Genomic DNA, 16,718 nt, shown 5'->3' with positions numbered 1-16,718 from the left:
ATTAACCTGCTGAGCTAAGGTCCCAGGTGTCAGCGCAGGGAACTAATCTTCTCTCCAAAGGGGTGAGGTCACTTTCTCTGACCAGCTGAGGCACACTTCTGACCTCTGTCACATCTAAATTAGCATTAGCTGCCTCATAAATCTTGTCAAAAGAGAGTACAAAGACATTCTGAGGGTGGAGGTAGCATTTTGACTGGTCTAAGTGTGTCAGTGTTGAAGAGGAAAGAAAAAAGGTTCTCTGGGATTACAGAGGTCTGATTGTTTCAGCACCGATTACAATCTTAAGTATTTGGAAACTTGTCTCAGATGGGCATGGCAGGGATGTACACATCACACTCCCTGACTGGAAATAATTAGGGTGACTGAACCGCGGCAGAACTACCCTTATTATTGAGCTATTCAGATAATATCCTGTTCAGTACATTTACCTTGAAGATTTGTACTTCTCTTGTAACATGTTTATCTTTCCTTCCATAAACTTTGATTGCTGATGTTTGCTACAATATTTCATATTTTCATAAAATCAAACAAGAAATACATTTCTTAAGGGGCATGGTGGGCTCTGTTGGGGATGGGTTCTGACCCAATGGTGGTCCGCCTTTTGGCTGAACACAAACACATTGGGAATGTCCCACAGTGCAAAGCTATTTATAGTCCTGGATGACAATTGTACCTCAGATGTGGCCTCTCTGCTTCAGAACAAGAATGTCATTTTCTGGCCTAAGACCCATACAGTGCACTGATCCCCACATAAAAAAGCAGAGACAGAGAACAAGGAGATGAGAGAGAAAAATGCAGGGAGAGAGAGAGAGAGAAGGAGGTGAGTGTTAAGAGGTAGAGAAAGAAGGAAAGACAAAGTTGATTTCTCTTTTGAGAAAGATAGGGAGAAGTGGGGGAAAAGGGGATGGAAGAAAAAGAAAAGAAGTTCAAACAGCAAAAGGAAGAAAGAGGGGAAGGGACAGACAGTGTGAGTGAGGGTGAGGGGAGAGGGAAAGAGTATGCACATGGACATGTGTGTTGACAGTACTGATGGAGACTAGGAGGGAGAATGAATGAGGCAGAAAGGTGGTGCTTGAGGGAAATAGAGACAAGAGGATTAGAGGTCATAGAGAAGACAAGGGAAAATATTCCATTCCTGAGAGTGTAGAAGTAAGATATAGTTGAAAGAAGACAGAGAGAGCTATCCTGCTGTTCAGTTTTCTACTGAAGTTGGAGACATCTTTTGCTTAGCCATTGGAGCCATTCCAGATTTTCCCAGCCACACATTGGTTTTATTGTCATTGTTACCATTTTAACACTTCTTACATGGTTTATACTTCCTTCATAATAGCCCAAAGACACACTGTGTTAGACCGGTGATTGAGACACACACGCGGACCACAGGGTATTCCGGTTCCAGGCGTTTTATTGAAATCGGCAGGCGGTTCGTAATTCCAGAGACAGGCAGAGTTCAAAACACAAAGAAGCAGTCCGGGGGCAAATCCAGAATCGGGAGTCGGGGCAGACAGGGTCAGGAACCAGGCAGGTGAGTGGTAGCGATCGGGTCCGAACGGCAGGCAGAAATCGTAGTTGGGAAACAGGCAGGATCGGCAATGCAGCAAACAATCAGGAAAACTAAAGCGGGGACGAGACAGGTGAAAAACACTGAAACGAACTAGCAATGAGACAGAGACATGCAGGGATATATATATAGCTGGGTTAACGAGGAGATAGGATGCAGGTGTGCAGGCAGGCAGGTGACGGTAATGAGGAAATCAGGTGGGCGGGGACCAGGCTGGGAGCGGGGCGGGGGCTGGAATGCAAGGAAAACAAGAGCACATGGACAAGGAAAAACAAAAACACCATGGCTTAAGGGGGCGGAGCCCTGACACGCTGTCCTGCTGGCTTTAAATATTTGCTGAGCTAGCTACTGAAGCAAGTGGTTCTTTCACAGGAGAGTATATCCATAAATAAAAGAACACAACTTCCACAAAAACCTATGCACTGTTCACTGGTGTATAAAATGTATACTCAAAATATTTGTGGAACTACATCAAAACTAAGAGGAATGAGACACTTTTAAAATCTGATAAGCAAAATAGATCTGCAGACCAAACCCCCAAATAAATGGAACAGACATACAGTTTAAACACGCAGTATTTGCGCATAACATGTGCTGTTCTGCAGCAATTGGGGGTTTTATGGTCTGCTTCCGTCAGGGGGAAGCCCATGCCTGATAGCTCAGGTTGTCACTCCCAAGCCAAACAAGTTCGACACACAAGCATGCCTGTAATATTGACGCGTGCCGGCCAATAAAACCCTAAGTGCTTTTCCTCCTGGGGGGAAGGAGGGGAGTGGGGTTAGGGTCTGTCACTCTATACAGCTGCTCAGTCTTTATAGGCCCCCCAAATGATCTCAACACCCTTGTCCATTTCCACCCCTGGTGTCCCTGTGCCCACCCCCTTCCCCTTCCAATGTTTCTGCAATGTTCTGCTGTTGGACAGTGTCGGTGCGAGGTTTTGGGTTTCACCAAGCATGTGCAATGGGCAGGAACTTGTTGCAACTGCTGAAACTGGGCCCCAACCACCCCTCCACACCCCCACCCCCACTTCTAACCCCCTGTTTGCTACCTCAACCACTGCACAGTGGTTTCAGACCTTCTGGGGAACATTGACCATAGCCTAGCATACCACCTGTGTGCATACATGCTCTATACTGAGATAATCTATTCACAAAAGTTGCCGGGACAAACTAACTCAATTAGCACATGGTAGGCGTTTTTCATTACAATACAAGATTGGCTTAATTGTATAATGATTGATTGGCTAAAAGAAGGGGTACATGGGTAAAAAGTAAATGCTGTAGTTATCACGTCTAGGCATGTCGATGTTATCAGATGTGTATAAGGCTGGCTTAATGAGGCAGACTTTACACGCTGCTCATAAGCATTACCAGCTGTACAGCCCAGCTGTACCAACCTGTCCAATCAGATTATGAGGTTTCTGAGAATGAACCCCAGTGGGAGAAGACTTAGTTTGTGTGTGGAAAAGTGCACACAAGTGCAATGTGAAAACTTGATGAACATGCCAAACACTTTTCCTGGACCTTAGCCCCTCACAGACCCCCCTGGGGGCCTTTTTAAATAGTGCACTCCTGGACAATCTGGGGGTCCCTGCTCTGTAGCCTACTTTTGCTCAATGCATCACTGACACAGAGAATTATGTGGGCCTGGCTTAGACTAACCTGTGGGAATACTGCTTTCGATCTTTCTGTTTTTGAGGACTGCAGTAGCAGTAAGCTGAGGACAATATTGCTCTCTCATAGCTCAAGATCAAGTGGGTCATATACAATGCTCCCCTGAGTACAATGATGCTATTTAGTGAATCTAATGTTGTTCATTATTTTCTTCATTAAGTCCTGAAGCTTTAAACCTCAAAAGAATAGGAAGACAGGAGACAGTGAATGATAGATCTTCATTTGCAGTTGTTGCAGTGGGGGATCTCAGCTACCCCTTCTAGAAGGGCATTTTATGCTGTGCAGTTGGTAGAGATTCCGGTTGTTGTCTAATGACCAGTTACTTTCAGTGTAACTTAATGTTATGCGTGTTTGGCCTTATTCTGAGTGTCCTTCCCAGGAAGTTGTAGAGTCAGTTCCTTTGCCAAGTCAGATTTTAAAATGGCACCTTTAAAAGCCTCTCTGCTGAGCTTTCATCAACTAATGAATAAGGCAGGGGGGGGGGGGGGGGGGTTGGGGTTGTTACTAGATGTATATACATAATAGAAGATAGACATTCATATAGGAGAGGATAATTCATACTGAGATGGAGAGTGAGAGCATTCAGTGAATCATTCGATGGGTTAAAAGAAACAAGGTTCATTTAATCCTCACGCTGGTGTCTGGAAAGCAGTGGACAAGACAGTCCACACTGTGTCAGTGTTCATTTAGTGGTTCAATGACCTTGCTGTTCTGCAGGGGAGAAGTCACAGCTGCATTGCCTAACATCACTGCTGCAGCGTGTGTGCTCGATCTCGCTCCCTCCCTCTCTCCCTCTCTCTCCCTGCCTTCCTCTCTCTCTCTCTGTTTCTGCATTTCTCTCTCTTTCTGTTTCCTCCTTCTTGGTCTGTTTGAGTTTAATTTGAGGCTTTACTGGCATATTGTTTCTTGCTCATTTAATTTTTCTTTCTCTATTTCTCTTTCTCTCTCTTACAGAGGATTAAAAGGATGTAAACTGGCTTTATTAGCGTGAATGGAGTTGTCCAGTGCAACAAATGGATAATAATAGAGCAAAAAATAAATAAATAAATAAATAATAATATATTGATAGTAATAAAGATAGAGATATTAAAGCCAAATAGACCTGAGGAAAGTGTAACAAATGTAGCATTGTCAATGTTAGAATATATAAACACCAAACAATAGACTGTGTTAATGTAAAAGTTTTATGTTTAAAGAGGTGTGCAAACTGTCCCTTATGTTTTTCTAGAGAAAGACATATGTTGTGTTACTTCTTTCTAAGGAAGATCTGCAATCCCTCTTCATCTAGTGGGAATTGCGCTGAGTGATGTGAGACTTTGGGGAAATGTGTGTCCCTTATCTGGCCCAGTTTGGAGGAGAACAGCCGGAAATGTCCCTGTGTTCGAACTTCTCTCAGCTCACAATGGCTGCACAGGCTGTTCTTTAGTCAGCCAGCTCTTTAACATGGCGGCATGTTTCAGTGGCAACACTGTGGTCAATGAGTCTTTGCTTCATGAAGGTCTGTCACCTGGGGTCTTTGTGACAGGGCCTGATGACATTCTAATTTATTGTGTGTTGGATTTATTTATTTTATTCCCCTCTCTATTTCTCTCTGGCACTCAGTTAAAATGAAGTTTACTGCCATGACAGTATACTAGATTGTGTCACCAAAGAATATAACAGACACATAAAACTGAAAAGCAAATATCACTGCTGATTAATTGAGCTATTTAACTTCTTTTGTCAATGGAAATTTCTGTTGTCAATTGAAAAATACATAAACATTTCTTCATGTATACAGTAAATGTTATTGTTTAAAGGTAGAATATTATTGATGGAGTACACACATTTTCAGATGGAGAAATTGTTCTTGCTCCCTATTTCCTTCTCTCTTTGCTATGTTATCAGAAGCTGCAGCTATTATTTCTGTAGACCAGTTCTTTCTGGTTTCTGCTGTTTGGTGTGTGTGTGTGTGTGTGTGTGTGTGTCTTTCCCTTCCATCACACCTGTGTGTCTGTACATCCACTCAATCTATTTCCTGTAGTTCTCCATTCTCTTGTGTCCCCTCTGTTTCCCTCTTGCTTTTCCCTCCCCCTCTCTCCCCAATTGTCTCTCATCTGTCTCCCCTTCACTCTCTGCTCAGTCTAATCCGTCTTTCAGCACCATGTGGTTTCAGTAAAAGTATAATCCTGTTTGCGATTCACTCTCAGAAACCATCCGCTTTCCCTGCACTGAGTAAAAATCAGAAGCAGTTTGTCAGTGTGACTGAGTACTCCCGTCACCAGCATCTAACTCTGTCTTTAAGTCTTTTGCCTTTTTTCTCTCCACCTCTGTGTCTTTCTCTCTCTGCATTGTTTTGCTCAACTCCCTGCTCCTGGTTCCCTCCTCAGCCTCCCTGTCCTCCGGCTCATCTCCGTGCCCTTGCCCTCTCTTGTCCCCCTGCCTTTTCCCTCTCCAACCCCACATGCCCTTCTCACAACCCCACCTGTCTGTCCAGGGACCGGCACCAACTTCTCAGATCTCTGTAGACGCAGGCCCCTAAAGGTTACGAAAGCCCCTGTGTACGTGGTGATTTGGATGAAAAATCCGCTCACCCATCGCTGCATCTCTTGCATTTGCGTTCCTGTCAAAGAGGTTCCCCTTTCAAGCTCCTCCCTGGCATCTCCTTAATCTGCAGGCTTTGGAGTGGCAGCCTCTTAAGGCCTCGGGTGGTTATCAGTACAAGAAAGAGAGGCTATATACGTCTCTGTCATCACAAATTACAGCCCCATCATGGCTTAAAGAAATGTCCTTCTTTGTCCTGCCAGGCATATCCCATCAGCTGGGTGCCAACGTGTATCTGCCTCGCTCCCACCCTTGGTGCCAGTGTAGTGTGGTGTTGGTCGCATTCTCCCCTTGTTTCTCTCGGCCTGCGGCAGCTGTCAGCGGTTCCCCTAGCCCATTTAAAGAACAGTCCCAGAGTCGATAATCCAGTCACTTAATTATCATCATTGTCCTAATGCAATAATTATTCAGCCAGCAGACAGACTCGTCCACGTTCCAGGACCCAGCGGGGGCTGTCGGGTGCTGTTCTCTGGCACTGCATTCATTCCATAGCCCTCCCCAAATCCACTCATCCCCACACCCCTTGCCCCCGTTTTGATTTTGGACCTGCAGCAGTATTTGTTCAAAGGGATAAACCAAAAAACACTTGAAAATGCTCTCTCTCTCATGTGAAGTGCTTGAAGAATCAAGTGCTTTACAGAATCAAATTCATGACCCCTTACTGTGTGTGTGTGAGTAGGCCCAGAGGGCAGGAGAAAAGAACACAGCTGTAATATGCAGTCATGTGGGTGATGGTGGTTTTGCCTGTGCCGAAATATATCTGTGGGCGAGGCAAGACGAAACTCTGTTTCACTGGAACTGGCCATGAAAAAACTGATGGAGTCAATCAAATGTATTATTCATAGAACAAAACTGATCGGGCAGGTATCGTTGTTTCAACTACAGGTTACTGGTACTTTGATCAGCTACTGTATCAGCACATTTTAGTTTGCTGAGCACTGAGACATTCTGCTCTGTTGAAAAAAAGTATCTGTGTCTTGCCAAAAGGGTGCCCCATTAGTATATATAGAGGAGGATCTTTTTTACGGTAAATTTCAGAGATACATGAAACCATGAATTATTAAGTCAGAGGCTTTTGTGTTGACGATCTGGCTCACTCACAGTGGCGGCTGTAAGGTAACCCATGTATTTCTGTTACACCACCCCACCCGCCCCAAATTGATAGCACATGACACAGCTAGGCTTGGTGTTGGGGGTCCAGGAGAGAGGGCTTAAAGCTAGGGACATCAACAGACATAATGACATTCCTATGGCCCAGGTTCAACTGCCCAGGCATTAGGGGTGTAGCCAAATCTGAATGGTATTCGGCAAAGGACAAGCTGAAACACTACCTTTAAATCTATCATTACTTTCAACCTGTTCCCCTTTATGCTCCTTGATTAACAATAAAACAAATAATTAACAGAATAATTGACACCAATCGCGCAAATAGAGCAAATGATCATGCTCGCAAAACAGCACAGATTGCGTTTGTGCGTTTGCGAAAGCTACAATGTGAGATGACATTTATCGATTTAAATTACGTTAAATCCTCATGACACATCACAGCTTTTGTGAGGTCTGTGTTACTAAACAGCATTATTCATTGCACTCAACCTAACCTAAAAGTGTATTCTCAGTAAATTGATCTAACTAAAATTAGCACCGTTATGTACTTTGAATTTCGTAACACAAGAAAGCTATAATGTGAAACATTTAAGAGAAAGCTTTGGGATTACTTGCCACGAATATGAATAATTCATAATTTGAATTATTCATATTGCCATCCTTGTTAATTAAACAATCTCACATTGTAGCTTTCGCAAGCACACAAACTACAGACAATCTGCGCTGTTCCGCGAGCATAATCATTTACTCTATTACTGCTGTTCTCAGATCAGAGTTGAGGCGGCTCTGGAGTTTGGTTCCACCACTGTGTTGTTATGACCACAGTGAGGTGAAAAAAGCAGTCTGTTTTTGTCCTGGTCTCAGTCAAGTCCATGCTGGCTACTGTCTGCAGTAAGACAATCCCTGACAGATATCGCATTCTAGACCCACTCTTTTATTTGGACAGGTGCTTTGCGCTCGTGTGTCTGTGTGTGTGTATGTGTGTGTATGTTAGCGCAGCTGCACAGGGACGGAGCTGGTGTAGTGTGTCAGTGTGTCAGTGTCGTGTGCGTCATGGTATTTGTGTCGTGTCTTGGTGTGCGTTTTCCGTGCTCTCCACTTCACCCCTGGCGTCGTATGTGAAACCCTGCCTTGATAGCTGACCATGGCGTCTGCCTCTCCCCTTCCCTCTGGCAGAGCCAGGCCGAGGCCCACTACAAGGGCAACCGACATGCCAGGAGGGTAAAGGGCATCGAGACCTCCAAGAGCCGCCCCCAGGAAATCGACAAGGCCCCGCCTGCCCCCACCGCCTCCCCCTCACCCATGGGGGCAACGCCGTCTGGCTCCGAGGCTGATCCCAGCAAGTCAGGTAAGCTTGACCAACATCCTTTGGCAACACTTCCACTCACACGAGTCATAAGCCCGGTTCAGGATACTCACCTCAGTCAAAAGCAGGGCCTCACCTGGGATATTGACAGCTATGCTACACTACCACCAGGGGGGCAGCCATTGTGCAATACCTTACAGGCTACTTTTAACACTGTAACATTTACATAACTTTTAATAAATGTTTTGTAATCAGCCCATCCAGGTTCGATATGTGTGGCTGCTTATATGGAATCGAGTTTCCGGGTGAATTTGGGGTGCAGCTGATTAAAGTTTGATCAGTGCACCCTTGGTCATAGCTAAAGAGATCATGGTGATGGGTTTGGAGGGTCGTGTGCTGTTCACACAGATCCTGTTACTTAGTGGCGGTCACGGAGCGGGGCAGGGTCCACAGGGGAAACTATGAGTGCATGGCTGTGATCCATGTCAGGGTTTATATGACAGCCCATTGGCTTCTGCGGAAGTGCAGTACCTGTAAGTCACCACTAAGGGTGCGGAATGTGACAGGGCTCCAATGTGAGGGCAGCACTGCTCAGTATCTACATCAGTGAATTGGACGGTGTAGTGAGACAGTTTGCACCCTAGCTGATGTAGCCCACCCTGCCCTGGCAGAGCAAAGTCAAGTATGTTCCAGTGCTGTGGAATCCTGCTTGTTGTCCACTAATGGCACATCACAGGCAAGAAACTGCAGCATCTTGCACTGTAGGGCTCACACTGCTCAGAATAAGTGAGTTTTGCAGAAACATTTTCAAATCCAAAAGAAACTCCAAACAATGAATGTAGGGCTGGATTAGGCCTTTATCCATTGATTATAAAATACAGATAAGACCATTAAAATTCTGGACTCACTTGAAACACAGTGATCCAGACCCACTCCATTGTAAAACCCTGCATTACTGAGAGCTGTGCAGAGAGTGTGCTCAGCCAGCTGGTCCTGAAGCGCACCGAGCAGAGCGGCATCAGTCAGCGACAGGACAACACTGCAAGCACAGTTTCAATTACAGTCAATCGTAAAACATCTTAAACACTCCCATTTGGAACGTTAGGATACAAATGATAAAACACTAAGCAAAACTGAGTGCAATCGGACCCTGAAAAAGTGTATAGGCTGACAGAATAAGTACATTTACATTTATTCATTTGGCAGACGCTTTTTATCCAAAGCAACTTACATAGGTTACAGTTGTTTTACAATGTTATCCATTTATACAGCTGGATATTTACTAAGGCAGCTGTGGGTTAAGTACCTTGCCCAAGGGTACAGCAGCAGTGTCCTGGCGGGGATTGAACCGGCAACCTTTCGGTTACAAGTCCTGCTCCTTAACCACTATGCTACACCGCACAAGTACTTGTGCACTATCAAAAGTGAAGAGCAGAGGGACATCCTGACCAAAAACCAATTTGGTGATCTCAGCCTGGCCAATGGAAGGGACTAGCACATGTAATCCTGACTTACCGAGGAAGACAGACTCAATGCAAAACAAATAATGTTGAGACAGAAATTCATTTTTATATGCTTATAATAAATACTCCCAGTCAAGGGAGATATTCTCAAAAAGGGTAAAAACTGCTGCCTTCCCCTATTTCTCAATCTTGAATGATGAAGAAGAAAATGTCAGTCATACCAGGAGAGGGTCGACAGCCCCACTAGCAGGTCAATAAGCACATATCACAGCGAGCACTCTGTGTTTAAGGAATGGGAGTTACTGAATAGTGCAATTGTATTACTGTTATGGCACCTTTCTGATTTGTTAATATAAAAAATGACAGAAAAGACATATATTTTTAAAAATATATGAGAAAAGGTTTCAGGAAGTACAGTCACAGATACAGATGAAGAGGAGAACCACTAACTACAATGTGTGTTGCATTATGAACAAACACATAATTAAACTGAGAGAGTTTTGGAACAATATGGTTGTTGCTAGTCTTAGTCCACACAGGAAAGGAATTAAATTCCTGCTCTGCACAGTTGACCTGGTTTGGTTTTTGCCCACAGAGAAGTATTTCCAGACCAGGGCCATGGCAGTTAATGTGAAAAAGATAAAGGCAATGACTTGACAAAAAAAGATCCATTACAGGGAAACAGATTCTATTTTACATTAGGAGCAAACACACAGACCATGACTGACACAAATAAACGTAATATTGAATGAAATGAAACGCACTCAGGGCAGTTTATACTTTAAAGAAATCCACCCCACCCCCTTCAAAAAAGGCTTTGAGTATTTCAATCCATCATTACCTTATATAGCACTGAAGTTTAGGGATCACTTATGATGTAAGATTTTGCATATGGCACAGACAACATGTAACCTGTTCAAAGTTTTGTGAAAAGCATGCATAGTTTTGTAAAAAATATCCTACAAGTTGACAGAACCCCCAAATAATACCTGCAGGGAAAAATTATGCCAGTATCCATTATTAATCAATATTCTGCTAATTCTACAAACCCTTTGGACCACACCAGGCTGATACAAACAGTCATTTTGTCAACCAAATTATGACACAACAAAAAGATTAAAGGGAAACACTCATAAAACCACAAAGAAAAATAACTGCTGAAGTCAGGCCCAAAAAAGAATACATTGTGGAGGAGCACTGAACCATGGTGAAAGATTTCAAACAGAAGAACAAATGACATAGTGCAGACCCAGTGAGTCCAGCCTGACTGTAGAGACCGGCCAACACTAGTGGACACGGCTGCTCAATAAAGGCTAGCTGTGCTCGCACTGCCAATTCCGGGTTGTTGAGACAGAGCTGCATTTCCTAACCGCATGTGAAAACTATACCAAGACATGACAAAATTATTTCCCAAAATAAACAAGATCTGCCTTCTAGGCACTTCCAGTCCTCCTAGGAGAACAGAGAAAATGTGCAACGCTGGTAGCACAACGTATCACTGCCTGTAGCAATTTAGGGGGCATAGGAGTGAGTGACACAGATGTAGCTTCTTTGTTTGATGTAATTTTATGCTGAAATATGCTTTGGCAATAAAAATGTACTGTTTGTCATGCTAATCAATTTGAATTGAATCCAGAGTGAGAGTTTTTGATTTATGACATCCCCTTTACTGTGACAAATTCCCTTTAGACATGTAAGAGAATAAGGATTACAAGTCCATTTGAACTATTTCATCACAACCAACAAGCATCCATCAGCACATTTGATGAAAACAATAATTAAGCATCTTGTCCTGAAATGATCACATTGGGTAGTGAAAAAGTAAAAGAACAAACACATTCCTCTACAGACTGCATAAAACATCAGGGAAAAATGTCTTCTATATTTACTATTTAGCCAAGAGAGAGAGAGAGATGGGGGTTGGAGGGTGGGAGGGAGTGAAAGAGAGAGGAAAAAGAGAGACATACAGGGAGAAGGGAAGCCAAACTGTAACAGTGCGGAAACAACACAGCTGGTCTTAATTCAATTAGAACTAATACTTGGCCAGTGGTGTTTGTGGGTTGGGCATATGGATAGAGTATTGTTGGGTTTTTGGGGAGTGGGGTAGCAGGGTGGATCAGTTTTTGCCACCATCTTCCAGTCAGTTCAATCAAGTTCAGTTCAAATCAACTTTATTGGTGTTACAGGGTTGTCTGCTGCTATCTCCCAGTCACTTCAGTTATATTCAGGTCAAATCATCTTTATTGGCATGACTAACACATGGTGAATACTGCCAAAGAAACCTGAATGGCATACTGAAGACTATCCCTAGGATGGTCAAAATCAAACAAGTTGTCGAAAAACACTACCAAAGTGCCATCAAAATAATAAACCAGACCTTCGCAGATGTATCACAAAAGTGAGTTTTTCCACTTGCAATGGCTTGGCTGAGTCCAAGCATACAAAGGGATACACCGGTTCTAACTTGGGTGTACTATTGCAGACCAGTGACTGGAATGATGGGGATATCAACCTGCCATTTTGTTGTGGTATGGAGTATGTTCTGCCCACATATGCAGTATCATGAACATGTAGCAATCTCTACCAGGGGCTTTGTCTGTTCTTGAAGGCCCAGCTGACTGCTGAAGCAAGAGAGTCTGAGAGAATTTCAACGGATAGAGCCAACAGTCAGCCTCTATTGCTTTAAATCTGAAACCAGATACATGAGAAGAAGAATGCTCTTTCCTGTCCAAATCTTTTTCTTGTGACACCACCCCCCAACCTTCACCCCCCCCCCCCCCCCCCCCCATCTTCCTCACTGTTTGTTTGTGTGCCGGAGCGAGCTTTATGTTTCAGTGTCATCCCAAAATACAGATTCAAAAACAAAGCCTCCACAGATATGTCTGGTCCCTGGCAGGAACAAGTTGTGGCTCCATCTGGAGTGAAGCTGTCTGGAGGGGAGACATGGGGGGGAGGGGGTGTGCAGGGGTTGGGAGGCAGGGACAGGAGTTCATACAGTGGTTTTAATGCAGTCCCCCACCCCCACTTACCCCATGCTGTGGTCAGGAGGTCACGTCACAGTGGAAGTAATGGAAAGCGTTCCCACCCTCTTATGTGAGACAGCACGTTACCCACTGCTTTGTTTGGCTTGATTGATGTTTGTTTTACACTGAACTTGTTTGTGGAGGATCTCTTTATGCACAGTTAACAGAACTCCAGTTCAGCCATGGCTCAAATCTGACGGATCAAGGTCAGCATGCCCTGAGGGATGTCAGTTTCAGACACACTTCCCTAACCCTTTTGCACATACCGTCACACTGGTAGCCCTTTCACTAGATTGGAAAAATTCTAGCTAACGTTAGCTCTGTAGAAACAGTGATTTAACATTACAATGTAATAGCAAATGCAGCGGTGAAAACTATGAGAAGCTTAATAACGCTAATGAAAACATAACGAACCATGTAACGTGCCACATAGCATAAAATAAGTGATGTACGAAAGGGTTAAAAACAAAATAAAACGTGTGTCTCCACCCAGAAACATCATCGGGTTAACAGTTACTGTGGACTGTCTGAGTTGAATAGGAATGAATAAGTATCCTGCCTCCAGCAGTGCTGTATTTGGAGTCCCCTGCTGGCGCTATTCCTATTGTTTAAGTTTGTTTAGTTTTGAGTTTCAATTGGCCATTTTGTTAAAGGTTTCATAGGGAATGCAGCAATTTTACATCCTCTTGCATCCACTTCCCTTTGTGCCTTTGAGGATCATAATCTGTAAGTGGTGTGTTTCTAAATTGTTGTTAGTCATATGTTGTTGCTATTTTAAAGAGGATTTATATATTTGAGGAAGATGTTTACCCATTTTAGCTACGCATTTGGTATGGTTGAGAATGCGATGTGAAGCTGCTGTTTACATAGAGCTAACCAAATTATGCTACATTATTTACAATATTTACAGTATTTTTATCAGCTGTAATAATTTCAATACTATCTGTTTATGTTTGGGCATTTTGATGGTAGCATCTAAGTTGAGCAATAATACTAGGTAGCATCCGCTTATTTTAAGTGCGTAGCATTTTGTACATTCAGTGGAAATCACATTAGCTGAAGACTCAGATGTCTGGTTTACTTGGTACTTTATTTGATAGGAAAAAAACTTTGTTATTACAAGAAATTGATTATACCTTTGTACTATTTTACAGTTTCACAAAAATAGTCACTACATTTAATACAGCTGAAGCAAACTCCTGTCTCAGCTACTTTTTGGAGGAATGTGTAGCTCGAAGCAATGTGCTATGTATGTAAACGCACAGTGAGGGCAGAAGAGTGAAAAGATTTCTTAACCTCAAGAGCATCCTCGTGGACTGCAAATGCACTACATCACTGTTGTGAGCAACAATGTCAAACACCCCAAGCCCCGACAATCCTCACGACTTGGAGGTCAGGTCAGGATGTGCTGCATCATCATCTTCACGACGCTCTAGCAAGTCTAGTGTAAGCGTGGCGGCAGCAGAGGCCCGCGCCAAAGTTGAAGCTGCACGTACAAGAGCTGCCTATGCAAAGCGTGAAATAGATATTATAGTGGAAAAAGCACGCATCAATGCAACATTAAATGCTCTTAAAGAGGAGGGCAAAGCTGCAGCAAAGGTGCTTGAAGCAGCTACAGATCTGGATGGTAAGGATAAAGTGAGTGAGGCCAGCCTCTTTTCATCACCACAGGGGCTGCTGCAGCACACTGGTGAGTATGTTAAAGCTCACTTCAGCCCCCAGCAAAATGATGTTCTCAGTCAACATACAGTGGATGAAGAAATAGAGATTGCTCACGTTCCACAGCCTGCACACCTTCAACAAACCTTCAGTCAGAGCTCACCACAACCAAACCCCTTAGTATCTCCTCTTAAAACTTAATGTCCTCAAGGCCCCCACACTATAAGCCCCTCTTGCACTAACATCAAAGCCTCTTACCTCTACCCACCATACGCTGTTAGCGCAGTAGACAGTCCATCTAGAGTCGAGGACAGGTCACATATGTCTGCCCCAAGGCCTTCGGATGTTTCTGACCTCGCTGTATACCTGGCTCGGCGAGATCTTGTAATGGCAGGGCTCAAAGTGTTTGACAATCGACCAGAAAATTATCTGTCCTGGAAATCCAGCTTCTGCAATGCAATAGAAGGGTTGAACCTCAAACCCAGTGAGGTAGCTAGACCTAATTATCAAGTGGCTTGGCAGGGAGTCCCTGCAGCATGCCAAGAGGCTCAGAGCAGTTCATGTTAATCAACCAGCCACTGGTTTAGACAAGGTGTGGCAGAGGACCCAGACCCAGTCCAATACATTAAAAAACCTCACTCTCTCAGGAAGTGCAGGCGCTTCAGAGAAAAACCGTTTGACGAACGGAAGAGATTCCTGAAAGAGCACTTTATATGCTTCAAATGTTGTGCTTCAACAGCTCATCAAGCTAAAGACTGTAAGACTGACATCTGCTGTTCAGAGTGTGATAGTGATCGTCATGTCTCAGCTCTTCATGCTGGTCCACCCCCCTGGACAACAAAGACGTCAACAACACCTGCTGCAGAGCATGGCAGGGAGTAATTCGAGCAGGCTCCAGCAGTAGTTACTTCCATTTGCACAGAAGTCTGTGGGAAGGGTCTCACAGGTAAATCCTGTTCCAAAATATGCCTGGTGAACATCTACCCTGAGGGCCACCCTGAAAGAAAGGCAAAGATCTACGTAACATAAGATGACCAGAGCAACCTTCCCCTACACCCTCAAAACATTCTCCGGCACAACAAATGCCACTGGGAAAAGAGCCTGTGGCTTCATAGTGGAGTCATCTGATGGTAAAGTACACCTGCCACTGCCTACTCTCATTGAGTGTTACTCAATCCCAAACAACAGAGAAGAAATTCCTACGCCAGAGGCTGCAAGCTGCCATCCTTGTCTCAAAGCGGTAGCTGCCAAACTTCCACCACTTGACCCCTCAGCTGAAATCCTCCTGCTACTTGGTAGACACATCATTCGCACTCACAAGGTTCGTAGTCAGTGCAGTGGGCCTCACAATGCACCCTTTGCCTAACGCCTTGACCTGGGACGGGTAATTGTGGGGAATGTCTGCCTCAAGGGAGCTCACAAACCAGTTGTAAATACTTTCAAGAAAACGGACACCCCAGCTATCTCAGACCTGGTGATAGTGGCATTTATGTGAAAGAGAACTTTGTAGGTGAGCAACACAAACCTTCCTTTGACACAAAAACACATGACACCTTAGGAAAACTGATCTTTAGTCATTCAGTTAATGACCACAAATTAGCGCCCTCTGTTGAAGATGAAGCTTTCCTCCACATCATGAACAGGGAGTTCTTCAAGGATGACGCAAACAGCTGGGTAGCTCCTTTACCGTTCTGTACTCCCAGACAGCATCTACCCAACAACAGGGAGCAAGCCCTCAGTCATCTCATGTCACTCCGCAGAACTCTGATAAAGAAGTCTGAGATTAAGGACCATTTCATGGACTTCATGGAGAAAATCTTCAGCAGTGGACATGCTGAACCTGTTCCCACATTGGAAAATGATTAAGAGTGCTGGTACTTACTCAGCTTTGGAGTCTATCATCCTCAGAATTTGGGACACATTAGGATTGTGTTTGATTTAAGCACACAGTACAATGGTGTATCTCTGAATGATGTGCTTCTTAGGGGTCCGGATCTGAACAATAGTCTGCTTGGTGTCCTCATCCGCTTCAGGGCTCAACCCATTGCAGTTATGGCTGACATCCAGCAGATGTTCCATAGCTTCTTAGTCAGAGAAGATCACCGTGACTACCTCCGCTTCTTGTGGTTTTGCAACCACCAGCTTGACAATGCGGTAGCAGAGTTTCACATGAAAGTCTGTGTGTTTGGTAATTGCCTCTCTCCAGATGTGGCTATCTACAGGCTGAAGAGGACTGCAATGGAGGAAGAAGGGGAGTTTGGCAGTGAAGCAAGACGCTTTGTTGAACGGCACTTCTACGTTGATGACGGATTGAAATCCTTATCCGACGTGACAGAGGCCATT

At 44.2% G+C, this 16,718-nt stretch overlaps 1 protein-coding gene across 2 annotated transcripts in view; it reads left to right on the top strand.

The window, feature by feature from the left end:
• The window catches only part of LOC118780991 (zinc finger protein 385A-like), a 79,374-nt gene that overhangs the window by 47,058 nt on the left and 15,598 nt on the right, over nucleotides 1–16,718 (top strand). For both annotated transcript variants that reach the window (XM_036533812.1, XM_036533813.1), the window contains one exon: nucleotides 8,101–8,272. In XM_036533812.1, the coding sequence (XP_036389705.1) occupies nucleotides 8,101–8,272 (172 nt within the window). The remainder of the gene's footprint in view (nucleotides 1–8,100; nucleotides 8,273–16,718) is intronic.

This window comes from Megalops cyprinoides, chromosome 7 (genome assembly GCF_013368585.1).
Source record: "Megalops cyprinoides isolate fMegCyp1 chromosome 7, fMegCyp1.pri, whole genome shotgun sequence".
NCBI lineage: Eukaryota > Metazoa > Chordata > Actinopteri > Elopiformes > Megalopidae > Megalops > Megalops cyprinoides.
Note: the sequence above shows the minus strand (reverse complement) of the source record. Positions and strands in the feature narration are given on the sequence as shown.